At 46.6% G+C, this 26966-nt stretch overlaps 1 protein-coding gene across 1 annotated transcript in view; it reads right to left on the bottom strand.

Moving 5' to 3' along the window:
* Positions 1-24078, bottom strand: part of vps13c (vacuolar protein sorting 13 homolog C) — a 124320-nt gene extending 100242 nt beyond the window's left edge. Inside the window, exons 1-13 of the mRNA XM_080493439.1 lie at positions 23870-24078; positions 21151-21194; positions 19995-20037; positions 19794-19889; positions 10544-10645; positions 10260-10322; positions 8638-8747; positions 6797-6856; positions 1591-1650; positions 1227-1307; positions 1093-1150; positions 841-968; positions 498-604 (exon numbers count right to left, since the gene is read on the bottom strand). Of these exons, the coding sequence (XP_080349565.1) occupies positions 498-604; positions 841-968; positions 1093-1150; positions 1227-1307; positions 1591-1650; positions 6797-6856; positions 8638-8747; positions 10260-10322; positions 10544-10645; positions 19794-19889; positions 19995-20037; positions 21151-21194; positions 23870-23969 (1052 nt within the window). The 5' untranslated portion in view covers positions 23970-24078. The remainder of the gene's footprint in view (positions 1-497; positions 605-840; positions 969-1092; positions 1151-1226; positions 1308-1590; positions 1651-6796; positions 6857-8637; positions 8748-10259; positions 10323-10543; positions 10646-19793; positions 19890-19994; positions 20038-21150; positions 21195-23869) is intronic.
* Between the last annotated feature and the right edge of the window lie 2888 nt (positions 24079-26966).

Raw genomic sequence — 26966 nt, forward strand, 5'->3', positions numbered from 1 at the left:
ACAAAGAGCAATGCAAATACACCAAAATCCAAGAGACTGAAATGTGCAGTCCATCTCTGTTTCACAACCAGAAGCAAGTGTTTCCTGAAGGCCCATACATCCATACCATCACTTACTGATATAAACTATCGGATTGATTGATAAACAATTTGTGGTTAATGGTTTAAAAAAAAAAAAAAAAAAAGATCTTTGCAATGTAGCTCCTGATTGTGTTTCATTATTTCAAAAAGAAAAACCTTGCTGTTGTTTTTGTACCCTCTTAGCACGCTGTTGCTCTCAGACAACCACACGGTAGCTGGTTGAGGGGGATGGGTGGGGTAATGCGTTGGAGGGGCTTTTGATAGAAACATTATTAGAGAGCCTGAAGCTCTAATTAATGTTTTACCTTCCCAAATGCAAAATCAAGCGGGAGAGGGCTAACAATACAGTAAGTGGACAACATTAAGACTCTGCGGACCAAAACTTGACCACACAAGCTATCATTTCACCAAACTGACCAGAGCTTGACGTGTTCATGGATGGAAACATCTGGCCTGAACTTCCTGTAGGGGGCGTTCTTCACCATGCAGTCGATGGACTCCAGCAGCTCTATCATGGTCAGATACTGTCAAGGACACAGAGGATATCACAGACTATGCTCACAACAGTTTTCCCTACCTGCCCGTCACCATTTGTACCCTGACTATGAAGTCCTGTTCAGTCCCTTTTCTGTCGACCATCCGTGCCCCAGCTGTCCCCCTTCAACTTTTGTCAGACCCCCCTCGCCCCCAAATTCTCTGTCTTTTGTCATCCCTGTTCTCCTTTCCCCTTCCAGTCCATTCACCATCAATCCCATCATACCTGCGCTTTTGTCATCTCGATGTCGATGTTCTGGACCTCCAGGTGAAGACTGGCCTTTGGACTCTTCAGCTCCAGCTCAGCATTTGGGTTCAGGCACATTTTAGCAGAAGCAAAAATTGGCTTGAAAACTTTGGAAAGAAATAAATAAAAAGATTGGAGTGAATCTGATTTTAAAACGATGATGGGAGAAGGTAGCTGTAGTTGACGGTCGGCTGTCCCTGAGACTCTAGTCTGGAGAAGAAGCTGACTCACTGTACTGATACTGAGGCAGGTCCTGGTCCTTCATGCTGATGCCACTCTTTAGCTGCTCCTGCAGGACCAAACCAGAAGACAACAAAGTGAGTGGCCACAAAAAGTTGCTCATCTTTTAACAGACTGAAACTCACCACAATGTCCTGCCATGAGTCTCGGTAGAAGATTGGACTATTGACATTCCAGTAGGCACAGAGACCCTCCAGACGGCCGAGCTGACACAAACAAACATACCGAACAACCGCTGTGTTAGCTTCTCTGAGGCCTGGAGGCAAACGCTAGAATGCGAGCTAAGCTAATGTAGCTGTCAAAGCTAACCTTTCACCCTAAGGGGACATTGGCCCAGCATGCGTTCATTGTTATGGCTCTTCTTAGACCCAGTTCCATCACTATGGTTAAACCTGCTGCATGTGTGTGAAGCACATATAGAAGCCCCGCCCCTTAACACGACAGGTAAACATGTTTACAACTACGAGGTGAACACAGAGGTTCTGTTACCTTGTAGATGACCTTTGCAGCCTCGTTCAGGATACACAACTTCCACTTTTCATCCGTGGTCTAAAGAAAACAGAAATGGTAAAGGTGAGCCCCACCCCCTCTGTCACATGGCCGGATCAGTTGTTTGTTTGAGGACGGTAATGGAGAAGTACAGAGTGTTTGTGGTTTCAGGATTAAAAAAGAAAACAGAATTGCTGTGTATGAATGCCAAGGGGGACGGGTCAACGGTAGCAAAGCTCCAGTACTTGTGCCCAACTATCCAAAATAGTGAAAGGTGTGAGCGAGATGAAGAAGAGGAAGGCAAAGTGGACTCAATGGCAGCAGTATTCCTTGGGATTTTATAAGATCAAGCTAAGATCATCCATAGGATGGAGGTATAAAGGTATAAAAACATAGTGAATCTTCCTGACCCGTATACTGTTGCTAGCTCAGACATTGAATACCTAACAAACAGTCTGACAGATATGCTAAAAACAACGCTAGACGACATAGCTCCTCAAAAAATGAAACTGAAAAAACAGGAAAAGTCCTCCCCATGGTTTAACTCATCAACCCGCCAGCTTAAACAACGCTCCCGTAGATTAGAAAGAACTTGGCGTTCAACAAAAACAGAGCTAGATTATATAGCCTGGAAGGATAGCTTCAAAACTTATAAGAAAGCTCTGAGTAGAAGTAGAACTGATTACTACTCATCCTTAATAGAGGAAAACAAAAACAACCCTCGTTTTCTTTTCAGTACTGTAGCCAAACTGACCAAGAACCAAAATAGTGTTGAGCCCACCATTCCTATCAATATATGTAGTGAGGACTTCATGAAGTTCTTTCAAAATAAAATGACAAGGCTTAGGGATAACATCCATCAAACCCTACCGTCCGTTAGCCCCATAACAGAGGAACTGGTTAAACCTAACAGTCATCTGGAATGCTTTCAGCAAATACAACTAGTCCAACTAAACTCCCTTATTTCTTCTGCTAAACCAACTACTAGCCTGTTGGACCCAATTCCTACTAGAATTCTGAAAGAGGCACTGCCACTAATTAATAATTCTATACTCGCAATTATTAACCAGTCTCTAACAATAGGCTATGTGCCCCAATCCTTTAAACTAGCAGTTATTAAACCTCTCATTAAGAAGCCAAACTTAGACACAAGCCTTCTCTCAAACTACAGGCCCATCTCCAACCTTCCTTTCCTGTCAAAGGTTCTGGAGCAAGTAGTGGCTAAACAACTCCAGGATTATCTGCAGGAGAATAATCTGTTAGAGGACCTTCAGTCCAGCTTCAGAATGAACCACAGTACAGAGACTGCTCTGCTAAAAGTTACTAATGACCTTCTAATGGCCTCAGATAGAGCTCTTCTATCTACTTTACTTCTTCTGGACCTTAGTACTGCATTTGATACTGTCCATCATAATATACTCTTAAGGAGATTAGAAGATGGCGTCGGCATTAAAAACTTAGCCTTAAACTGGTTTAAATCATATTTATCTGACCGCTTTCAATTTGTTCATGTAAATAACAAATCTTCAATACATGAACGGGTCCTGTGTGGAGTACCACAAGGCTCCGTCCTCGGACCCAGATTGTTTAATCTCTAGATGTTACCACTCGGAAATATAATTAGGAAACACAACATTAACTTTCATTGTTATGCAGATGATACTCAGCTCTATTTATCAGTTAAAGCCAATCAGGCCGACCAACTTGTTAAACTAGAGTCCTGCCTCAGGGACGTTAAGTCCTGGATGTCTATCAACTTCTTAATGCTCAACACATCCAAGACTGAGGTTCTAATCCTAGGTCCTAAAAAGCTCAGGGATTACTTTTCAGACAGTCTGATTACCTTAGATAATATTACCTTAACCTCTAACAGTGATATTAGGAACCTGGGTGTTATTTTTGATCAGGATCTGTCCTTTATGTCCCATGTTAAACATGTCTCCAGGACAGCCTTCTTCCATCTAAGGAATATTGCAAAAATGAGAAACTTCTTGTCCTTCAAAGATGCAGAACAAATGCTTCCTGCCTTTGTGACTTCAAGATGAGATGATTGTAACTCCCTAATGTCAGGATGTCCAAACTCCTCTGTTAGGATCTTCCAGCTAGAGCAGAACGCTGCTGCAGGTTTACTAACCAGAACTGGAAGAAGAGAGCACATCTCCCCAGTCTTAGCATCCTTACACTGGCTTCACATCAAATCTAGAATAGAATTCAACATCCTTCTGATCACATCTAAAACTCTTCATCACCAGGCTCCGTCCTATATGGAGAAACTTCTAGAAGTGTCTCACCCTCCACGAGCCCTTGGCTCTGAGGATGCAGGACTGTTGGTAATCCCTAAAGTCCTTCAAAGTAAAAGAGGAGGCAGGAGTTTCGGCCATATGGCTCCTTTACTCTGGAATCAACTAGCAGCCTCGGTCTGAAGGGCCCACACCATTAGTTTATTTAAGAGGAGACTAAAAAGCTTCCTCTTTGATAGAGCTTCTCATTAGGAATAAAATAGGAGCACTAAGTTGAGCTGCTCTAGGCCTAGACTGCTGAGGGGATTTCCTCTCTCCCGTTAAAGGGAGGAACTCTACATTTGGAGCTTCTGTTTCTTGTCTTTCTTTCTTTCTCTCTGTGTAACAACATTACTGGAGCCACCAGATCCTGACAGGAGGGGAGCAGGATCCAGGGGATCAGACCCAAGACTCCCAGAGTGGAGTTACCACGGTCCTACTACCCGACCCCCCCACAGCACCGGGACCCCCCCACAGCACCGGGACCCCACCACAGCACCGGGACCCCACCACAGCACCAGGACCCCCCCACAACGGCACGGCCCTTAAACTCCAGACTGAGATTGGTTCATCATCAGACCAACGCTCGTCATAGACTTTTCTTAGTATTTGTACTTCTCTGGCCTGTCTGCCTCTCTCTCTCCCTCTTCTATTCCTCTCTCTCTCCCTCTTCTATTCCTCTCTCTCTCCCTCTTCTATTCCTCTCTCTCTCTCTCTCTCTCTCTCTCTCCCTCTTCTATTCCTCTCTCTCTCTCTCTTCTATTCCTCTCTCTCTCCCTCTTCTATTCCTCTCTCTCTCCCTCTTCTATTCCTCTCTCTCCCTGTCCTATCCCATGTACTTCTCCCCCCAACCGGTCAAGGTGGATGCCCCCCCCCCCCCCCCCTTCCAGAGTCTAGGCTCCGCCCCACGCTTTCTTCCTGAAGAGGGACTTCTTATGAACTGTTCTTCCTGAGAGGGAGTTCTTCCTGGTTTCCACTGTTGCTTGTTCCATCTGCTGCTCTGGAAGGTTTAGTTGGGTTCTGTTGTTCTCTATCATTGTAAGAGGCTCTGAGATGTTTGTTGATGTGATTTAGCGCTTTACAAATAAAATTGAATTGAATTGAATAAAGCTAGGATCATCCATAGGATGGAGGTATAAAGGTATAAAGCTAGGATCATCCATAGGATGGAGGTATAAAGCCGATAATGAGACCAGCCATTCCGTCTGTTTCATACACGGTGACACAGTCAGGTTTAACAGCTCATCAGGGCACAGATTCAGCTCCAGTCACAGCTCTTCCAGAGAGACACCAAGACCAAACCAGACCCAAAACGACCAGACCAGACCAGATCAGACCTAACCAAAGAAAATCAGATCAGATCAAAGACAAAAGGAACGCAACCAGACCAGACCAGACCAAAGGAACCAAACCAGATCGGACTAAAGAAACCAAACCAAACCAGACCAGATCAGACCAGACCAAAAGAAACCAAACCAGACCTGATCAGACCGAAGAGACCAGACCAGACTAGAGAAACCAAACCAGACCAGATCAGACTAAAGAGACAAGACCAGACTAAAGAAACCAAATCAGACCAGATCAGACCAAAGAGACCAGACCAGACTAAAGAAACTAAATCAGACCAGACTAGAGAAACCAAACCAGACCAGATCAGACCAAACCAAAGAAACAAAACCAGACCACACCAGATCAGACCAAACCAAAGAAACCAAACCAGAGCAAAACCGTATAGACCAAAGAAACCAAGCCAGACCTGACCAGACCAGATCACAACAGACCAAGCTAAACCAGACCGAAGAAACCAAACCAGACCTGACCAGACCAGACCAAAGAAACCAAACCAGATGAATGACTGGATGACTGATGTTTCTCAGGTGGTCTGGTCTGGTCTCTGTACCACCCACAGAGTGTAGACCAGACTTTCTGGTTCTGTGGAGTTATTCCTGTTAAAAGTAGCTTTTCGTTTCCTCCATCACCTCTGCTTGCTCTTGAGGAATTGTTGGTTTATCTCTCAACAGAGATAGTGTCCTGTCCCATGTACTGCTGAATACCTCACACGTTTATGTACAGACTGTAGAATTTGTATATCCATCTTAAATTGTATATTTTCCATATTCACTTGTATATATCACTTGTACTTTGCACATTTTGAATGTATAGGTTTATATTTCTATTGCTTAAGTTTATTATAGTTTTTAAATTCGGTGGCGTTCAGTGTGGGCAGCAAAGTAAGAATTTCATTGTCCAGGGAAACACATTTCTTTACTGTACACATAAACACTTTGAATTTTGAATCTTGATATGACTGCGTTGTATGAGGTGGTATAGAAATGTATTGAAATGAAGTGACAAAAAGACAACAGCCTGAAGTTCAGATCTCAGGGTGTGAATGCTTTACTAGCAGTGAACAGAATGGGGAGGACCCGAGAGGCACAGGTCATGTTGTCATAGTGAAAACAGTAAACACAATATTCTAATGAGAGGACAATGACCTCATCCTCAATGTAGACAAAAAAAAAGGAGGTCATCGTTGACTTCAGGAGAAAGGCCTCCCGTCTGCAGCCTATCTCCATCAAACGGTAAAACAATAAAGGGATTTCACTTATATGACACTTTTCAAGTGAGTAAGTAGTCCCCAAAGCACTTTACACTGTTCATCACATTCACACACACATTCTTGCAGCTACCCTATCACGTTACCACTCAGTCCCATCCACTGGGAGTATTTTGGGGATTCAGTGTCTTGCTCAAGGACACTTTGACATGTGGAGATGGGAATCGAACCTGCAACGACTCTACCAACTGAGCCATGGCACCCCATCAAAGGTACAGCGAGCCTGGTGAAGAAGGACCAAAAGCGGCCTCTCGTGTGTGTGTGTGTGTGTGTGTGTGTGTGTGTGTGTGTGTGTGTGTGTGTGTGTTACCTGAAGGCTGAGCTCCGACAGTGTGATTCCCATCGATAGGGGGCGCTGTGGGTCCGACAGCTGGAAGACAGATCAATTCTGTGCCATGATGAAGCTCTAAAACTCACTAAAAACACTAATACATGGTTTGAACAGAAATGGTGACAAAGTGACTTGAAAGTACTTTTTGTAGGATTTTAAAACAAATGAGAAGGTTGGATATTGAACTGTAACTTGTTCAAACACCTGGATTAAGGCTGGACTTTTTAATAACAACACAACAGTGACTTTTTGCCAGCCTGGATAAAGTACTGAAGAGAAACCTGTGGTTGTTCTGCATTTCTTCTAATAACAATCAATAGTAGGAAGTTCTAGTTTTACAAAGGGCAAATTAATGGATCAATCTATACCATGAGAGCACAAGCTCAATTGTGTGATTGAAATAATGTGTGTTTATTTGATTTTAAGTTTTTATTTCGAACATGTAAAAAACGAAAACACAAAAAAAAACCAAAAAAAAAACCCAGAACATCTAATTCCATAAACAATATAAAAGAGTCAACACTATATGTGCCCATGTCTTTCACATGCACGAAAAGGAGTAGGAAGAAGACATACTTATTTAATTCTACCCCTTCACATCACTGCCATTATCTTCATTTACAACAATATATCTTCTTCACTTTCAAAGCATTGAATCCTACAATATACTATACTATCAACAGTTAAGACACACCTATCACTCAAACAGTACTACTGTATGAACAAACAATCCTCATGTCATCAACAAGCAGTGCACCTCGCCAGGATCAACTCTTTACATTTCTTTTTGAATTGGCATTTGACAATGGTTTAACCTCCACACACAGTTTATTCCATAATTTTAAGCCAGTTTGTGACACAAAAACCTTTAAGGGTGGTGCAGACTTTATGAGTTTTAAACTGTAACTCTCCTCTTAAATCAGAACAGTTTTCGCTGTTACAGAACAAGTTTTGAATATTACCTGGTAATAAATTATTATTTTCTTTATGAATTATTTGAATAGTTTTAAACTCCACAAGATCCATAAGTTTTAAAATGTTTTATTGTGAAAAAAGTGGATTAGTATGCTCCCTAGTGCCAACACTGTGTACAATTCTTATTGCTGTTTTTTGCAGTATAACGAGTCATTTCAGGGAACTTGCATAAGTATTTCCCTGTACTTCCACACAGTAAGTTAGATAAGGTAGTATCAGTGAGTGGTACAGAATATGTAGAGAGTTCAGCTTTGGCCAGGACTGAGATGTTTCTGGGTTTTTAGTTTTCAACTTGTTTTATTTGAGGTTTCCAGCAAAGGGTGTCATCAATCAGTAAAAACTCCTAAAAACGGGTTTGGATTCACCATTTCTATAGCTACAGGCTGAGCAGTATGTTTATGAATTCATCTGTCTTCTGGGGTTTGTTAGGATTCAGCAAATCGATGTTCAAACCTCCACAGAGCAGCAAAAATTCCTGATTTGCTTTCCAGATATGTTCCTCCAACCATTCAATAATCAGTTCTTTCCTCCGCCTCCTCCTCCTCACCACATCAGGGTCGTCCTCCTTTATGAAGATTTTGGAGCCTTTTAATGTCCTGGTGCTGTAAAATGGTGACTTTGTCCTTATACCTTCAAAATGTGACCCCAATGGGTCTGGTCCTATCACCTCCTGGCTCCCTGTGCGGTGGACTCTTTCTATTTCAATCTCCTGCTGCAACTGGAGGTTTTCAGCTAAAAGCTTTTTAGTTTTTCTTCCCACTTATATAATGACCTGAATGTAATGGTGAGCCTGATTGTGAACATGTAAATTGAACAGCAGCACTAGAAGACCTGGAGCTACTCACGTCGTCCTCGTAGCGAAGATGGATGCTGCTGATCTTCACCTGCAGGTTTTTGATCACTTGAGTGGCAAGTTTCTCCACAAATGTGTCTTTCTTCTCTTCCGAAGGCGTGTCTGCAGCAACAAGACCAGTACCGGGATCAGGATCAGAACAGTCTGTGCTGCGTTAGACACCACTGACCACAACCACCGCCCGCAGACACTGGAACATGTTGGGACTGAAGGAACAATACTGAAGTAGTTTCAAACACATTTATCAGACAGATTCCATTTCCTTCATGTAAACGACTCTTCAGCTCAGATTGAAGTAACAATATGGAGTTCCACAGGTTTCTGGGTTTGGACCCATCGATTCTGATACACCATCAATTGACCAGATGCCAATGAAGAGCTGGTCTTAAAGACGTCAGGGCCAGAAGGAGCTGCTATTACTGAGAGGAACCTGGAGGTTTCCTGAGACTAGAACTTTTCCTTTGACTCCAACACACATATTAGTGCTGTCAACAATAACACTTTAATTAAATTAAATTAACTCATTAAACAAACTTAAGGTAATTAACGCAGTTTTGTTTACTTCCGTTTTTTTGTTTTTTTTAACTCCCTTACTGGAGCAGCAGCATGTGACTACAGAGCAGCACAATACCCAGTGAAATAATATCAATGCAGAAGGTTTCATTTTATAAAGTTTCCTGACCGCTGACTGAGAAAGTAAAAGTCATTAGCTTTACTTTGAAAAGCTGAATTTAACGACCACAGAAGTCATTTTGCAGCAGGTTGCCATGTTGGCTGACCAGGAAAGCTAAAGCTGGAGGAAATACTGCAAAAATATTCATTTATCCTTTTTCTCTCTTTCCCTGGCTCTCCTGTGTGTGTGTGTGTGTGTGTGTGTGTGTGTGTGTGTGTGTGTGTGTGTGTGTGTGTGTGTGTGTGTGTGTGTGTGTGTGTGTGTGTGTGTGTGTGTGTGTGTGCGCGCACGCACAAATGTGTGCTCGCATATGCAACAGCCTCCAGCAGGGGGTGCTGCTGTGAAGTTTACTCCAGTCAAACATGAGGCCAGTGGACCAAAACCGGCCGCCAAAAGCTCCAATCAGCCCCAGAAACCAGCAAGCAAGTGCTTATAGAGAATCTTTTTTGTTTTACATCTTATGAAATCCATAATACAATTTTAAAATAAAAAGTAAAATTCTCTCTTTAGCCCACTGCAGCTGCAGATTTTTTATTTTTTTTTTCTCATTATTGTATGTCTGAGCTGGAATCTCTTAATGAGACTCTTGAGTTGCCGGTGATACTTCAACTGAATCTGGAAAAGTGCATTGTCTCTTTGAAACTACAACTGAAACATATCAAACTCACCTGCCGGGGTGTCATGTCGCTTTAACTTCCTCAAGCCTTTCTTTTGTTGTTTTTTAAGTTTTTTACGTTCTTTCGGGACTTAGGCAGCATTAAAGAGAGAGACGGAAGTTAATGACACAAAAGCTTGAAAAGACAGAGATAGCAGGAAGCAGCAGGGTGTGGGTGTGTGTGTGTGTGTGTGTGTGTGTGTGTGTGTGTGTGTGTGTGTGTGTGTGTGTGTGTGTGTGTGTGTGTGTGTGTGTGTGTGTGTGTGTGTGTGTGTGTGTGTGTTACCGTTGTGTGACTCCTGGTAAACAACCCTTTCCAAACTGAAGAGCAGCTCTTCAGAGTGAGCAGCTGCCAGGAGACGCAGCATGAACAGGACAAACAACATGTTAATGTGTTTATATCAGCATTCACTCTGTCACAGGACAGACATGCAGAGAACAGCAGAAGACACTCGGCTGAAGACAAGTTGAAAGGAGACTGGGAAAAGACCAATTCCTTGCAGCACAAGAGGCCAGAGACACAGAGAGGTTCAGGTCATCCAGGGGTCAGTCAGAGGTCAAAAGTCTCACCTCTACATGTCGCTCTCTGCAGTGCTTCTTCAATGCGCTGCAGCTCCCTCTGCTTGGCCTCCTGCTGGTGGCGCTCCTCTGCGTCTGCGTCATACTTGATGGCTGAAGAAAGGAGCACAGAGCGAGGTCAGCTCTGCAGCACTAAGGGAACACTATGGAGGCTCACTATGGAAGTTCACTATGGAGGCTCTCTATGGAGGCTCACAGGAAACACTATGGAGGCTCACTATGGAGGTTCACCATGGAGGCTCATTATGAAGGCTCACAGGAAACACTATGGAGGCTCACTATGGAGGTTCACGATAGAGGCTCACAGGAAACACTATGGAGGCTCACTATGGAGGCTCACTATGGAGGCTCACTATGGAGGTTCAATATGGAGGTTCACTATGGCGGTTCACTATGGAGGCTCATTATGAAGGCTCACAGGGAACACTATGGAGGCTCACAGGAAACACTATGGAGGCTAACCGGGGGCTCACAGGAAACACTATGGAGGCTGACAGGAAACATCATGGAGGCTCACTATGAATGCTCACAGGAAACACTATGGAGGCTCACAGGAAACACTATAGATGTTCACCATGAATGCTCACAGGAAACACTATGGAGGCTCACAGGAAACACTATGGAGGCTCAATATGAATGCCCACAGGAAACACGATGAAGGCTCACCGAAACACTATGGAGGCTAACTATGGAGGCTCACAGGAAACACTATGGAGGCTCACAGGAAACACTATGGAGGCTCACTATGGAGGCTTACAGGAAACACTATGGAGGCTCAATATGAATGCCCACAGGAAACACTATGAATGCTCACAGGAAACACTATGGAGGCTCACAGGAAACACTATGGATGCTCACATGAAACACTATGGAGGCTCACAGGAAACACTATGGAGGCTCACAGGAAACACCATGGAGGTGCACTATGAATGCTCACAGGAAACACTATGGAGGCTCACCGAAACACTATGGAGGCTAACTATGGCGGTTCACTATGGAGGCTCACTATGGAGGCTCACCGAAACACTATGGAGGCTAACTATGGCGGTTCACTATGGAGGCTCACTATGGAGGCTCACAGGAAACACTATGGAGGTTTACTATGGCGGTTCACTATGGAGGCTCATTATGAAGGCTCACAGGAAACACTATGGAGGCTCACAGGAAACACAATGGAGGCTCACTATGGAGGCTCACTATGGAGGTTCACTATGGAGGTTCAATATGGAGGCTCACTATGGAGGTTCGATATGGAGGTTCACTATGGAGGCTCACTATGGAGGCTCATCATGAAGGCTCATCATGAAGGCTCACAGGAAACACTATGCAGGCTCACTATGGAGGCTCACTATGGAGGCTCACAGGAAACATTATGGAGGCTCACAGGAAACACTATGGATGCTCACATGAAACACTATGGATGCTCACATGAAACATTATGGAGGCTCACAGGAAAAACTATGGAGGCTCACAGGAAACACTATGGACGCTCACATGAAACAGTAAGGAGGCTCACAGGAAACACTATGGATGCTCACATGAAACACTATGGAGGCCCACAGGAACACCATGGAGGCGCACTATGAATGCTCACAGGAAACACTATGAAGGCTCACTGTGGAGGCTCACAGGAAACACCATGGAGGCTCATTATGGAGGCTCACTATGGAGGCTCACAGGAAACACTATGCAGGCTCACGATGGAGGCTCACTATGGAGGCTCACAGGAAACACTATGGAGGCTCACTGGAAACACTATGGATGCTCACATGAAACATTAAGGAGGCTCACAGGAAACACTATGGAGGCTCACATGAAACATTAAGGAGGCTCACAGGAAACATTAAGGAGGCTCACATGAAACACTATGGATGCTCACATGAAACACTATGGAGGCTCACAGGAAAAACTATGGAGGCCCACAGGAAACACCATGGAGGCGCACTATGAATGCTCACAGGAAACACTATGCAGGCTCACTATGGAGGCTCACTATGGAGGCTCACAGGAAACATTATGGAGGCTCACAGGAAACACTATGGAGGCTCACAGGAAACACTATGGAGGCTCACAGGAAACACTATGGATGCTCACATGAAACATTATAGAGGCTCACAAGAAAAACTATGGAGGCTCACAGGAAACACTATGGACGCTCACATGAAACAGTAAGGAGGCTCACAGGAAACACTATGGATGCTCACATGAAACACTATGGAGGCCCACAGGAAACACCATGGAGGCGCACTATGAATGCTCACAGGAAACACTATAAAGGCTCACTGTGGAAGCTTACAGGAAACACTATGGATGCTCACATGAAACACTATGGAGGCTCACAGGAAACACTATGGAGGCCCACAGGAAACACTATGGATGCTCACATGAAACACTATGGATGCTCACATGAAACACTATGAAGGCTCACTGTGGAGGCTTACAGGAAACACTACGGAGGCTCACAAGAAACACTATGGCGGCTCACAGGAAACACCAAGGAGGCTCACAGAAAACAATATGGAGGCTTACAGGAAACACTATGGCGGCTCACAGGAAACACCATGGAGGCTCACAGAAAACAATATGGAGGCTTACAGAAAACACTATGGAGGCTCACAGGAAACACCATGGAGGCTAACTATGAATGCTCACAGGAAACACTATGGAGGCTCACACGAAACACTATGCAGGCTCACAGGAAACACTATGGATGCTCACATGAAACACTATGAAGGCTTACTATGAATGCTCACAGGAAACACTATGGAGGCTCACAGGAAACACCATGGAGGCTCGCAAGAAACACTATAGAGCTCACTATGAATGCTCACAAGAAACACTATGGAGGCTCACAGGAAACACTATGAAGGCTCACCAAAACACTATGGAGACTTACTATGGAGGCTAACTATGGAGGCTTACAGGAAACACTATGGAGGCTCACAGGAAACACTATGGAGGCTCATAGGAAACACCATGGAGGCTCACTATGAATGCTCACTATAAATTCAAACACAAAATCAAAAGAAAATGAGTTGGTGGACTTGTAGAGGAACGTAGAGGGATGTGGAGGAACGTAGAAGAGCGTGGAGGAACGTAGAGGGATGTGGAGGAACGTAGTGGTGAGTGGAGGAACGTAGAGGGATGTGGAGGAACGTAGAGGAGCGTGGAGGAACGTAGATGTGAGTGGAGGAACGTAGAGGGATGTGGAGGGATGTGGAGGAACGTAGAGGAGAGTGGAGGAACGTAGAGGAATTTGGAGGAACGTAGGGGAGAGTGGAGGAACGTAGGGGAGAGTGGAGGAACGTAGAGAAGCGTGGAGGAACGTAGAAGGATGTGGAGGGATGTGGAGGAACGTAGAGGAGCGTGGAGGAACGTAGATGTGAGTGGAGGAATGTAGAGGAGAGTGGAGGAACGTAGAGGGATGTGGAGGAACATAGAGGAGCGTGGAGGAACGTAGAGGAGAGTGGAGGAATGTAGAGGGATGTGGAGGAATGTAGAGGGATGTGGAGGAATGTAGAGGTGAGTGGAGGAACGTAGAGGGATGTGGAGGAACATAGAGGAGCGTGGAGGAACGTAGAGGAGAGTGGAGGAACGTAGAGGGATGTGGAGGAATGTAGAGGTGAGTGGAGGAACGTAGAGGAGAGTGGAGGAACATAGAGGAGAGTGGAGGAACGTAGAGGGATGTGGAGAAACGTAGAGGAGAGTGGAGGAACATAGAGGGATGTGGAGGAACGTAGAGGAGCATGAAGGAACGTAGAAGAGCGTGGAGGAACATAGAGGAGCGTGGAGGAACATAGAGGGTAGTGGAGGAACGTAGAAGGATGTGGAGGAACGTGGAGGAACGTAGATGTGAGTGGAAGAACGTAGAGGAGAGTGGAGGAACGTAGAGGAGAGTGGAGGAACGTAGAGGGATGTGGAGAAACTTAGAGGAGAGTGGAGGAACATAGAGGGATGTGGAGGAACGTAGAGGAGCGTGAAGGAACGTAGAAGAGCGTGGAGGAACATAGAGGGTAGTGGAGGAACGTAGAAGGATGTGGAGGGACGTGGAGGAACGTAGATGTGAGTGGAAGAACGTAGAGGAGAGTGGAGGAACGTAGAGGAGAGTGGAGGAACGTAGAAGAGCGTGGAGGAACGTAGAGGTGAGAGGAGGAACGTAGAGGAGAGTGGAGGAACATAGAGGAGAGTGGAGGAACGTAGAAGGATGTGGAGGGATGTGGAGGAACGTAGAGGAGCATGGAGGAACGTAGATGTGAGTGGAGGAACGTAGAGGGATGTGGAGGAATGTAGAGGAGAGTGGAAGAACGTACAGGGATGTGGAGGAACATAGAGGAGAGTGGAGGAACGTAGAAGGATGTGGAGGAACGTAGAGGAATTTGGAGGAACGTAGGGGAGAGTGGAGGAACGTAGAGGAGAGTGGAAGGACGTAGAGGAGAGTGGAGGAACGTAGAAGGATGTGGAGGAATGTAGAGGGATTTGGAGGAACGTAGGGGAGAGTGGAGGAATGTAGAGGAGAGTGGAAGAACGTACAGGGATGTGGAGGAACATAGAGGGATGTGGAGGAACGTAGAGGGATGTGGAGGAACGTGGAGGAGAGTGGAGGAACATAGAGGAATTTGGAGGAACGTAGAGGAGAGTGGAAGAACGTAGAGGGATGTGGAGAAACGTAGAGGAGAGTGGAGGAACGTAGAGGAGCGTGGAGGAACGTAGAGGAGAGTGGAAGAACGTGGAGGAACATGGAGGAACGTAGAGGAGAGTGGTGGAACGTAGAAGAGCGTGGAGGAACGTAGAGGGGAGTGGAGGAACGTAGAAGGATGTGGAGGGATGTGGAGGAACGTAGAAAAATTTGGAGGAACGTAAGGGAGAGTGGAGGAACGTAGAGGGATGTGGAGGAACATAGAGGGGAGTGGAAGAACGTAGAGGAGCGTGGAGGAACGTAGAAGGATGTGGAGGGATGTGGAGGAATGTAGAGGAGCAAGGAGGAATGTAGATGTGAGTGGAGGAACGTAGAGGAGAGTGGAGGAATGTAGAGGGATGTGGAGGAACGTAGAGGGGAGTGGAAGAACGTAGAGGGATGTGGAGGAACGAAGAGCAGAGTGGAGGAACATAGAGGGATGTGGAGGAACGTAGAGGAGTGTGGAGGAAAGTAGAGGGATGTGGAGGAACGTAGAGGAGAGTGGAGGAACGTAGAGGAGCGTGAAGGAACGTAGAAGAGTGTGGATGAACGTAGAGGAGTGTGGAGGAACGTAGAGGATAGTGGAGGAACGTGGAGGAGCGTAGATGTGAGTGGAGGAACATGGAGGAGAGTGGAGGAACGTAGAGGAGAGTGGAGGAACGTAGAAGAGCATGTAGGAACGTAGAGGTGAGTGGAGGAACGTAGAGGGATGTGGAGGAACGTAGTGGAGAGTGGAGGAACGTAGAGGAGAGTGGAGGAACGTAGAGGAGAGTGGAGGAAAATAGAGGAGCATGGAGGAACGGAGAGGAGAGTGGAGGAACGTAGAGGGATGTGGAGAAACGTAGAGGAGAGTGGAGGAACGTAGAGGGATGTGGAGGAACGTAGAGGAGCATAGAGGAACATGGAGGAACAAGGAGGAACGTAGAGGAGAGTGGAGAAACGTAGAGGAGAGTGGAGGAACATGGAGGAGAGTGGAGGACGGTAGAGAAGAGTGGAGGAACGTAGAAGAGCGTAGAAGAGAGTGGAGGAACGAAGAGGAGCGTAGAAGGGAGGGGAGGAACGTAGAGGGGCGTGGAAGAACATAGAGGAGAGTGGAGGGATGTAGAAGTGAGTGGAGAAACATGGAGGAACGTAGAGGAGAGTGGAAGAACGTAGAGGAGAGTGGAGGAACATGGAGGAGAGTGGAGGACGGTAGAGGAGAGTGGAGGAACGTAGAGGAGAGTGGAGGAACGTAGAGGAGCGTAGAAGAGAGTGGAGGAACGAAGAGGAGCTTGGAGGAACGTAAAGGAGAGTGGAAGGACGTAGAGGAGAGTGGAGGAACGTAGAAGGATGTGGAGGGATGTGGAGGAACGTAGAGGAGCATGGAGGAACGTAGATGTGAGTGGAGGAACGTAGAGGAATGTAGAGGAGAGTGGAAGAACGTACAGGGATGTGGAGGAACATAGAGGAGAGTGGAGGAACGTAGAGGGATGTGGAAGAACGTGGAGGAACATGGAGGAACGTAGAGGAGAGTGGTGGAACGTAGAGGTGAGTGGAGGAACGTAGAGGAGCGTGGAGGAACGCAGAGGGATGTGGAGGAAGGTAGAGGAGAAACATGGAGGAACATAGAGGAGAGTGGAGGAACGTAGAGGAGAGTGGAGAAACATGGAGGAACGTAGAGGAGCATAGAGGAGAGTGGAGGGACGTAGAGGTGAGTGGAGAAACATGGAGGAACGTAGAGGAGCATAGAGGAGAGTGGAGGAACGTAGAGGAGAGTGGAGGAATGTGGAGGAACAAGGATGAGCGTAGAAGGGAGTGGAGGAGAGTGGAGGAACGTAAAAGGATGTGGAGGGATGTGGAGGAACGTAGAGGAGCATGGAGGAACGTAGATGTGAGTGGAGGAACGTAGAGGGATGTGGAGGAATGTAGAGGAGAGTGGAAGAACGTACAGGGATGTGGAGGAACATAGAGGAGAGTGGAGGAACGTAGAGGGATGTGGAGGAACGTGGAGGAGAGTGGAGGAACGTAGAGGAATTTGGAGGAACGTAGGGGAGAGTGGAGGAACGTAGAGGAGAGTGGAAGAACGTAGAGGGATGTGGAGAAACGTAGAGGAGAGTGGAGGAAAGTAGAGGGATGTGGAGGAACGTAGAGGAGAGTGGAGGAACGTAGAGGAGAGTGGAAGAACATGGAGGAACGTAGAGGAGAGTGGTGGAACGTAGAAGAGGGTGGAGGAACGTAGAGGTGAGTGGAGGAACGTCGAGGAGAGTGGAGGAACATAGAGGAGCGTAGAAGGGAGTGGAGGAACGTAGAGGAGCGTGGAGGAACATAGAGGAGAGTGGAGGAACGTAGAAGTGAGTGGAGAAATATGGAGGAACGTAAAGGAGAGTGGAGGAACGTGTAGGAATGTAGAGGAGCGTGGAGGAACGTAGAGGAGAGTGGAGGAATGTAGAAGAGAGTGGAGGAATGTAGAGGAACATGGAGGAAAGTGGAGGAACGTAGAGGAGAGTGGAGGAGCGTGGAGGAGAGTCGAGGAACGTGGAGGAACATAGAGGAGAGTGGATGAAAGTAGAGGAGCGTAGAAGAGAGTGGAGGAACGTCGAGGAGAGTGGAGGAACATGGCGGAACGTACAGGAGAGTGGAGGAACATAGAGGAGATTGGAGGAGCGTAGAAGGGAGTGGAGCAACGTAGAGGAGCATGGAGGAACGTAGAGGTGAGTGGAGGAACATGGAGGAACGTAGAGGAGAGTGGAGGAGCGTGGAGGAACGTAGCGGAGCGTAGAAGAGAGTGGAGGAACGTAGAGGAGAGTGGAGGAATGTAGAGGAGCGTAGAAGGGAGTGGAGGAACGTAGAGGAGCGTGGAGGACCATAGAGGTGAGTGGAAAAACATGGAGGAACGCAGAGGAGAGTGGAGGAATGTAGAAGAGAGCGGAGGAACGTAGAGGTGAATGGAGGAACGTAGAGGAGAATGGAGGAACGTAGAGGAGAGTTGAGGAACGTAGCGGAGAGTGGAGGAACGTAGAGGAGAATGGAGGAACGTAGAGGAGAGTTGAGGAACATGGAGGAACGTAGAGGAGAGTGGAGGAACGTAGAGGAGAGTGGAGGAGCGTGGAGGAGAGTCGAGGAACGTGGAGGAACATAAAGGAGAGTGGATGAACGTAGCGGAGCGTAGAAGAGAGTGGAGGAACGTCGAGGAGAGTGGAGGAACATGGAGGAACGTAGAGGAGATTTGAGGAACGTAGAGGAGAGTGGAGGAGTATGGGAGAGAGTGGAGGAGCAAGGAGGAATGTGGAGGAGTGTGGAGGAGAGTGGAGGAATGTGGAGGAACGTGGAGGAGAGTGGAGAAGCGTGGAGGAGAGTGGAGGAACGTGGAGGAGCGGAGTGCTCGATCAGAGGATTCATTTCTCCTCCAGCTCCTCCTTTTTATCTTAAGTTTTATCTTCACTATGATCCAGGAGGTCTGCTTCTCACCAGACGTATCATGATATTGGACAGGTAAGAGTCTCCCCAGGGGCAATGGACCATCCTCAAAGCTTTAATGGACATGTAAGCGTCTCCCCAGTTGTTGTAGCAGGGGAGCTGCTTCGCTGTCTCTCATTGTAACCACCATTCATCGTTAGTCAGCAGGAGCGAAGGACAAAACGGCTGAAACAACAGAAAACCAACCATTGCTGTGGCTTTCTCTTCATCTTCATCACATATGGAACCACATCAGGATCATCTACCTTTGTCTTCCTTTTCTGACAATTGGATTCGTCCCTCACTCAAGAGGTTTTTTCAAGTGTCCTCATGAGCCTCCGTCAGAGAAAAGATCCTCTTCATCAAGTAGCCGTTGTAGGTCAAATCTGAGCACGACAATCTCTATGAAGCACGACAATCTCTATGAATCTTCAGCTTCAAAATATGACACTTGGAGGACATTCATTTCAGATGAAAGACATTTACACACCTGTTGGTGTTTGTCATTGTGATGAAAGACACAGCAGTTATAAATCACTCCATGAAGCCATAAGATGATGATCACTGAGGACAACAGACTATTAAAATGTGTAAAATACCCATAATGCAATGCGTTAGTACTTGACCATCAATTTACTTTGTAGACAGAATAGAATAGAATAGAAATACTTTATTAGATATGTGGTCAGAATCTACTGTGCCAGTTTTCATTTAATTAATTTTAAGACGAGCAGAATTGTGAGCTTTGTGGTGAATTTGACCTGAAGACAACACGAGGGCTCAGAGACCATTTTATTTGAGTCTTTCAGAAATTCTTTTTTAAATAACTTTCAATTCTGTTATAATGTATTTGCTGATATTTTTGCTTTCAATCTTGTCAGTTCACTGTCACGCTGCTTTTTGGAAAATGTCCAATGTCCACTATGATGGAAAGTGAACAGATCAATAGACGGTCTGCTGTGAACCGTGTGTGAACTGAGCTCAGGAAGTGCTTTACTGTGTACTCTTCTCTCTGAGGCTTCACATGTGGTAGAATGTTTCGCTGGCTGGTCCTCAGCATCACACATCACTCAGGTCACACACCAGCAGCCTGCCTGTGATTGGCTGGCGTGGAGACAGCAGGTGACTTACTGGCTCCAGGAACGACCAGCAGGTAGAGACCGTCCAACGTGGCCACCACAGCATCACTGTACAAGTTCTTCCAGGGGATTTTCAAGGTCAGCTTGCCTGAAACCACCAGGGGGGTCAGAAGGAGGGAAGCACAAGAGGACAGGAGAAGCAATAGTGAAGGACGGGAAGACATGGAGGACAAGACTGAACATTAGAACTTACCAATCTGTCCAGCTTTTACTCTGAAGGGAACGTCAAACTCACTCTGAAACACAGACACAGTGTCAGTCTGAGCCCCATCCATCCATCTCTCTCTCTATCCACATCCATCCATCTCTCTCAATCCACATCCATCCATCTCTCTCTCAATCCACATCCATCCATCTCTCTCTCTATCCACATCCATCCATCTCTCTCAATCCACATCCATCCATCTCTCTCTCTATCTACATCCATCCATCTCTCTCAATCCACATCCATCCATCCATCCATCCATATCTCTATCCACATCCATCCATCTCTCTCTATCCACATCCATCCATCTCTCTCTAACCACATCCATCCATCCATCCATCTCTCTATCCACATCCATCCATCTCTCTATCCACATCCATCCATCTCTCTCTCTCTCTATCCACATCCATCCATCTCTCTCTAACCACATCCATCCATCCATCCATCTCTCTCTAACCACATCCATATCTCTATCCACATCCATCCATCTCTCTCTAACCACATCCATCCATCCATCTCTCTCTCTATCCACATCCATCCATCCATATCTCTATCCACATCCATCTCTCTCTCTATCGACATCCATCCATCCATATCTCTTTCCACATCCATCCATATCTCTCTAACCACATCCATCCATCCATCCATCCATCTCTCTATCCACATCCATCCATCTCTCTCTAACCACATCCATCCATCCATCTCTCTCTCTATCCACATCCATCCATCCATCTCTCTCTCCCTATCCACATCCATCCATCCATCTCTCTCTCTCTATCCACATCCATCCATATCTCTCTCAATCCACATCCATCCATATCTCTCTCAATCCACATCCATCCATCCATCCATCTCTCTCTAACCACAGCCATCCATCACTCTCTCTAACCACAGCCATCCATCCATCTCTCTATATCCACATCCATCCATCCAGTGCTAGTTGAGTTGAGTTGAGTTAAGTTAAGTTGAGTTGAGTTAAGTTGAGTTGAGTTAAGTTCAGTTAAGTTCAGTTGAGTTCAGTTGAGTCGACGCCCCCGGTGGATGTGCAGAACACCTCCTTGTGAATGCTTTGCTGATCATTCCATACCATGGAGGATGTCCCATGTGAGACCCTCTGAACAACAAGGTGAAGTTGAAGACTTACCAGAGCATTTTCTTTCACTCTCAGGTTCTGGAGGACAACATTTCCTGAAGAAACACAAGACAAAACAGAGAAGATGAAAAGGTTTGTGTTGTTTCTCATTGAAAAGGATCCTGATCCGTTGTTATCTTGATTGACAGGTGAGTCCTAAGCCCAGGATGTCCCTCAGAAGCTATTTGCCAGTGGCCAAGCGCTGGCAGCTGATTGGTGGAGAGAGTCAGGTGTGTCTGCAGTGGGTCTGAATAGTAAAGAAAGAAGAATGCAGCCAAACAAGATTTAGCAGAAAACAAAAGAGCGGCAGAGCCGATGGGCCTGTGTGAGCAGGGTGAACCTTCACACCTCTTCACTCACAATAACAAGAAGCACAACCTGAAAAGAGTCACATAGAATTCACCTTTTATTAGGGTGAAATTATTCAGCTTTCCAAAGAGAACAACTGGCAGACTTCAGATAGGTAAATGATGATTGGGGTTTATTTGACGATGCCACATAATCAAAATATATATCTTCTGTATGAATGATAACATCAGTTATAAAACAATATTGTAGTTCTATATCACCAAGGACACAAATGTAAATAGACTTCAAGTGACTCAACATGCTTATCCCTAAAACCCCTCTTTCAAACTCAAGGACACAAAATAATTCAATAATAAATTAGATATTTATCAAGAAACCCTCTTTTTGGTACAGAATCAAAACACAACAAAATAATCACGGTGCTTTTAAGTGTTACTAAAGAGAAATGAAAAGATACTAAATCATGTTTTGATTAAATCTTGCTTAATTCAATAAAACGATTCCACTTCAGTATTTATTTTCTTATTTGTTTTTCTATGTGGATGTGAGCTCTGAGGTCTCCATCACCTTCATGAGACACCAGGACATATAGTCCATGCCCCTGTGCAAACTGTCTCTGCCAAAGTCCTCAGTTCCTTTGAAAGGCAGAAGGTGCGCTGTGGCAGCTTGTGAGCGGATTGGAAGCCAGGCTACCTGGAGTCTCACACATTGTTTCTGAAGAGTGAGTGTAGTAACGCAGCTGGCTCAGTGCCATGATATTCACCACTCAGTTTAAATACTGCTCAATACTGTCTGGAAAAACAATGAAAACTGGACATTTACATGAATTTTTGCCCCCCGCCAAGGCAGGACATCATCCAACCTGTCTCCACACTACAAACCTGTCACGTCTGGGTATGTATGGGTCTCTGAGGGCAGGACACTATGAGTGATACATAAAGTCCTAAAGTAATACTTCAGTATATGATGTTGATGTTTTTAGACTTTGACCAAACCTCTAAATAATGGACAGACGCAGTGGGAGTCCATCACTTTGATTATATTGCTGATGATCGCACAGTACAAAGAAATAGAATTTAGAGTAGTTCAGGAGTTTGACAGTTTTGTGGCTTTATTAACCCTTTGCAAGGTCAACCAGCAGGCTGGGGCTCGGTCTACATCAGCTAAACAAAGGTTCTCTCCGTCGTTGATAGAAAAACTTTCCATAAACACTATGTCACTATGAACATGGCTCAACACCATGTAGTACATATACCAAACGTTTAGGTGGTGATGTAACACAACAAATTCACCAACAATGCAAAAGAAGACAAGAAGAATACTCCTGCTAATCCTGGTGTTCATGGAATCCAATGTCTAGCCTTATTAAAGCCATGAGCATCAGAAGCTTCAGTGGGTGATGACATCACAGAGAGGGTCGAGAGGTGGGCGATGACATCACAGAGAGGGTCACGGGGTTATAGGTCGAGAGGTGGGTGATGAAATAATTGTTTTCTGCAGATGTGCATGTTGCCCATCAAAGCTGAGGCGGGGCTTCCAAAGTTCTCCTCTCCAGAACCCGTTTTCAGGCACTTAAACGCCACATAGATTATGCAGATACATGAAGGCCCAGATTAAAGCATGGTGCGGCCTGGTTCTGGCCCCACAGCTCGCGGTGGGACTCCTCTGATCCAGTTTGTATTGGCAAGGAAATAATCACACTAGAAACACAGAAATGTAATGATATTTTGAAAGACACTAAACTTGTTTTTATTACTAGATCGTCACATAAAGCAGTTGAACTATAGGGCATAACACACCCCTTTCGCATGACAATCTGGTTGTTCCCCTCTGTGCTTTGTTTTCCTCAGGTTCTACAGAGTACTATTTACTGAACGGTTTTCCTCAGGTTCTACAGAGTACTATTTACTGAACTGTTTTCCTCAGGTTCTACAGAGTACTATTCACTGAACTTACCTCCAGAAGAGAAACCCTGTTGTGTAGGTTCAAGGTGGTACCCGGGGGTAAGTCATTACAGGCCTCTGCTGTTTTGTTGTTGTGTGTGTGTGTGTGTGTGTGTGTGTGTGTGTGTGTGTGTGTGTGTGTGTGTGTGTGTGTGTGTGTGTGTGTGTGTGTGTGTGTGTGTGTGTGTGTGTGTGTGTGTGTGTGTGTGTGTGTGTGTTGTCACAGTCCAGACTGACTGCTGTCCTTATTGAACCAGATTATGATGTTTTTCTTTAGTCTTCTTCCTCGAGTACAGTACGAACGAAGTTGAAATTAATGCCGAATGTTGGAGAAGCTGTAACCGCGCCACAGCCTGGTAGTAAACATGCAGTCAGACATTCTGGTCCGTGTTAAAAGCTACGTGAGTTTTAAAAGCGCGTGTTTGTGGACGGACTCTGGTCTCCTGCGCGCGGAGCCACTAGCAAGCGACCGAGCTCACCTCCCCAGATCCCGATCTTCAGTTGCGACTTGTCCAGGTTCTCCACATAGTCCCCAATGAACCTGTTTAGCAGGTCGCTGACTAGAGACTCGAACACCATGTCTGGAAGCTCCAGGAGACAGTAGACCTGCTGGTGTCTGAGAACCCGAAACAGACTTCCGCATCGAGCAACGATGCGCTCTGGTATCGACTACACGGTCTGCTCGATTACCTCGTGAGAAAGTGTGTGTGTGTGTGTGTGTGTGTGTGTGTGTGTGTGTGTGTGTGTGTGTGTGTGTGTGTGTGTGTGTGTGTGTGTGTGTGTGTGTGTGTGTGTGTGTGTGTGTCACACGACAATGAGTCACACTCAGGGAGTTTCTCTCCAAATAGGGAAACAAATTGGATCAAACTCAGGTTAATGGTTAGCGTCTGGGTTGGAATTGAATAACACACACACACACACACACACACACACACACACACACACACACACACACACACACACACACACACACACACACACACACAAACACACACGCACACGCACACACACACACATACACAGTAAAACAGTGATGTGCAGTGAGGTGAGGCAGGGGAGGCAGTGCCATCACCTGCCATCATGATAAAAAAGAAAAAAGTACATTAAGAAAAACGATTTGTGATTTGTGTTAAATATGCAATTTCAGTATGACTACACATTTGTGACTTTTTATGAAGTAAAAAAAGCTGTCCAGTCAGGTGGACAGCCTCCTCCAGGTCTATACAGTCCTGAAGTGGTCCAGTCAGGTGGACCGCACACCACAGGTGAGTACAGACTTGAAGCTGTCCCGTCAGGGGGACAGACAGCATCAAGCTTCCCCGCAGCCATGGCAAGGGGGGGGCTTGACACACAGCCAGGGCGGCGTGGCACGAGACACCTGCCCAGTGTTGTGGGAATTGACTGCATCCCACTGAACCGATACCCAGTCCGTCCAGCTTTTCACTTTGAGGACCGGAGGGTCTCGGTGTGTTATGACACACATCCAACGGTGCTCAGCCGCACCACAATATGCTCTCACAGCTCTTTCACTCCTTTTCAGAAGAGAGTAAAGAGTTATTTTCCAGCACCTCACAGTGCTATCAGCTTTGTTCCTCCACTCACTGGAGACCCTCATGGTCATCGCGAACCTCACTCTCTCCGCCTGAGAGAACCAGGGGGGTCCAGCTCAGATGACTCGGACCAGTCCGGTCCCCCAAGGGAACGCAGTCTTTGGACCCGCTAACTTGAGTCCCTTGCAGAGGACATAGAGCGGTTCAACCCAAACAACCCAGAGGTCAGTATAGAGGACTACCTCCAGGAGGTTGAACGCTGCCTCCTCGACCTGCCTCATCCTTCATCATGGGAGAAGCTGAAGCTTCCCTGGAAGACGACATCCAGGAGCATCCATGTTTACATGGAATCCCTCCCTCCTGCCATCAGAGACCATTACTCAGCCCTCTGTCATGCACTGAGGGAAGAGTTTTCTCTGTACAATGATCCTGCCTCTGCACCTTTGGTGCACTTTGGTGCACTCACAGGGGGCAGAGCCTCCCAGAGAGTATTACAGGCGCCTAAGGGCTGCTTACTTCCAAGGCCGCAATGCACCGGGGTTGGACGACAACCAGACTTCCAAGTCCCTCTTCGTTAACAACCTCCACCACAGCCTGCGGTTCAATGTCGCCCTGTTCTGCAGGACCACAAACCCCACCATGAAAGACCTCCGCAAACAAGTGGAGATGTTGTGGGAGCTGCGCCACCGTTCAGGTGAAAACCATGATGATGACGCTGGGATCCTGAGAACGCAGGCGACTAGAAACACAAACCTGGCTCCTGTAGGTCACAAGGTCCCCTCCCCCGCTCCTGCTGCGGACGGGGGGGCCGTTAGATGTCCACAACCTTGACCACGAGGTGGACAACCGCACAGAGGTAAGAGATCAGGTAGGCCAAGACCGCACCACTCCCAACCGAGAGGTAAGTCTAACAACCGAGGCCGAGGTCAGACCAGAAACCACTGGGACGCAGACATCCCACAGTGGATTAAAACCTGCATCAAAGAGGTGGTGCAGGACCTGAACCCGCCTGGTCAGAAGGGACCCGGCTCCCCCGAGGAACCGGACTCCCAGCCTCTGACCGCATGACTAGGCCGGATGCCCCTCCCCTCCGCACACAAAGTCCACTTTGTAAGGAGGAGGGGGAAGAGAGCCAGGAAGTCAAAGAGGCCCCCTTTGACATTCTTGGGTATTGTGGTATTGTGGTTGTAGGTAGTTAGAAAAGAAGTTAAAAGTCTGCCCAGACTGGTCTCTCTGTCTGCCCAGACATTAGCCTCGCACATGAACTGTATGAACTGTTGGACTGTTGTGGACATGATGTTTTCCAGGACATTCGGATGTTCACATGGACTCCACAATCATATGGACTATATGGCCCAGGTTTGCTTCAAAGACTGGGACCAGCATCACACTCTTCGGAACAAAGGGGGGGATGTTGGGCTGAAGATTCCATTTGAACTCCTCCAGAAGTTTCTCTGACTGAGGAGAAACACCAGGGACAATGAACAGGCCATAAAGCAGCAGGGAGCCGGCCAGAGACTCCAGGAAGTCTCCAACCCCCAGGTTGGCAACCAATGGTACTGGTCGAACCCGACCCGAACACTACAGGAGTCCAAAATTCAAGCTTGCTGAAGCTTTTCCTACCAACACTCTCTGCTTCTCACCCCAGCCACCAAGAGGGACACACGTCTCTGCTGCCTCAGGACGGTAAAGAGGGCACCAAGTAGGTCCAAGGGACAGAACCAACGCCAGCCCGTTGGACGAACAGGACACAGTTTGGACTACTTCTTTTCTTTTCTCTTTTTCCCTTTTTGGGGGGATTCTGGAGACCAGAGCCAGCGTCTCCTCTCCAAAATCATCTGCCTCGCTGTCCACTCCTGCAGCTGAAGCCAGGCCGCTGAATTCAGACCCGGTAACAACCAGTTACCACAGCCTCACAGAACCAACAGCACCACGGATGGTGCTGTCCAACACAGCACCACGGACGGTGAGAGCTTTTGTCTGGGCAGGTGATTAGATTAGCGTGAAGCTAACATGCAATGTGTTT

The sequence above is a fragment of the Lipophrys pholis genome (assembly GCF_963383615.2).
Source record: "Lipophrys pholis genome assembly, chromosome: 2".
Lineage (NCBI taxonomy): Eukaryota > Metazoa > Chordata > Actinopteri > Blenniiformes > Blenniidae > Lipophrys > Lipophrys pholis.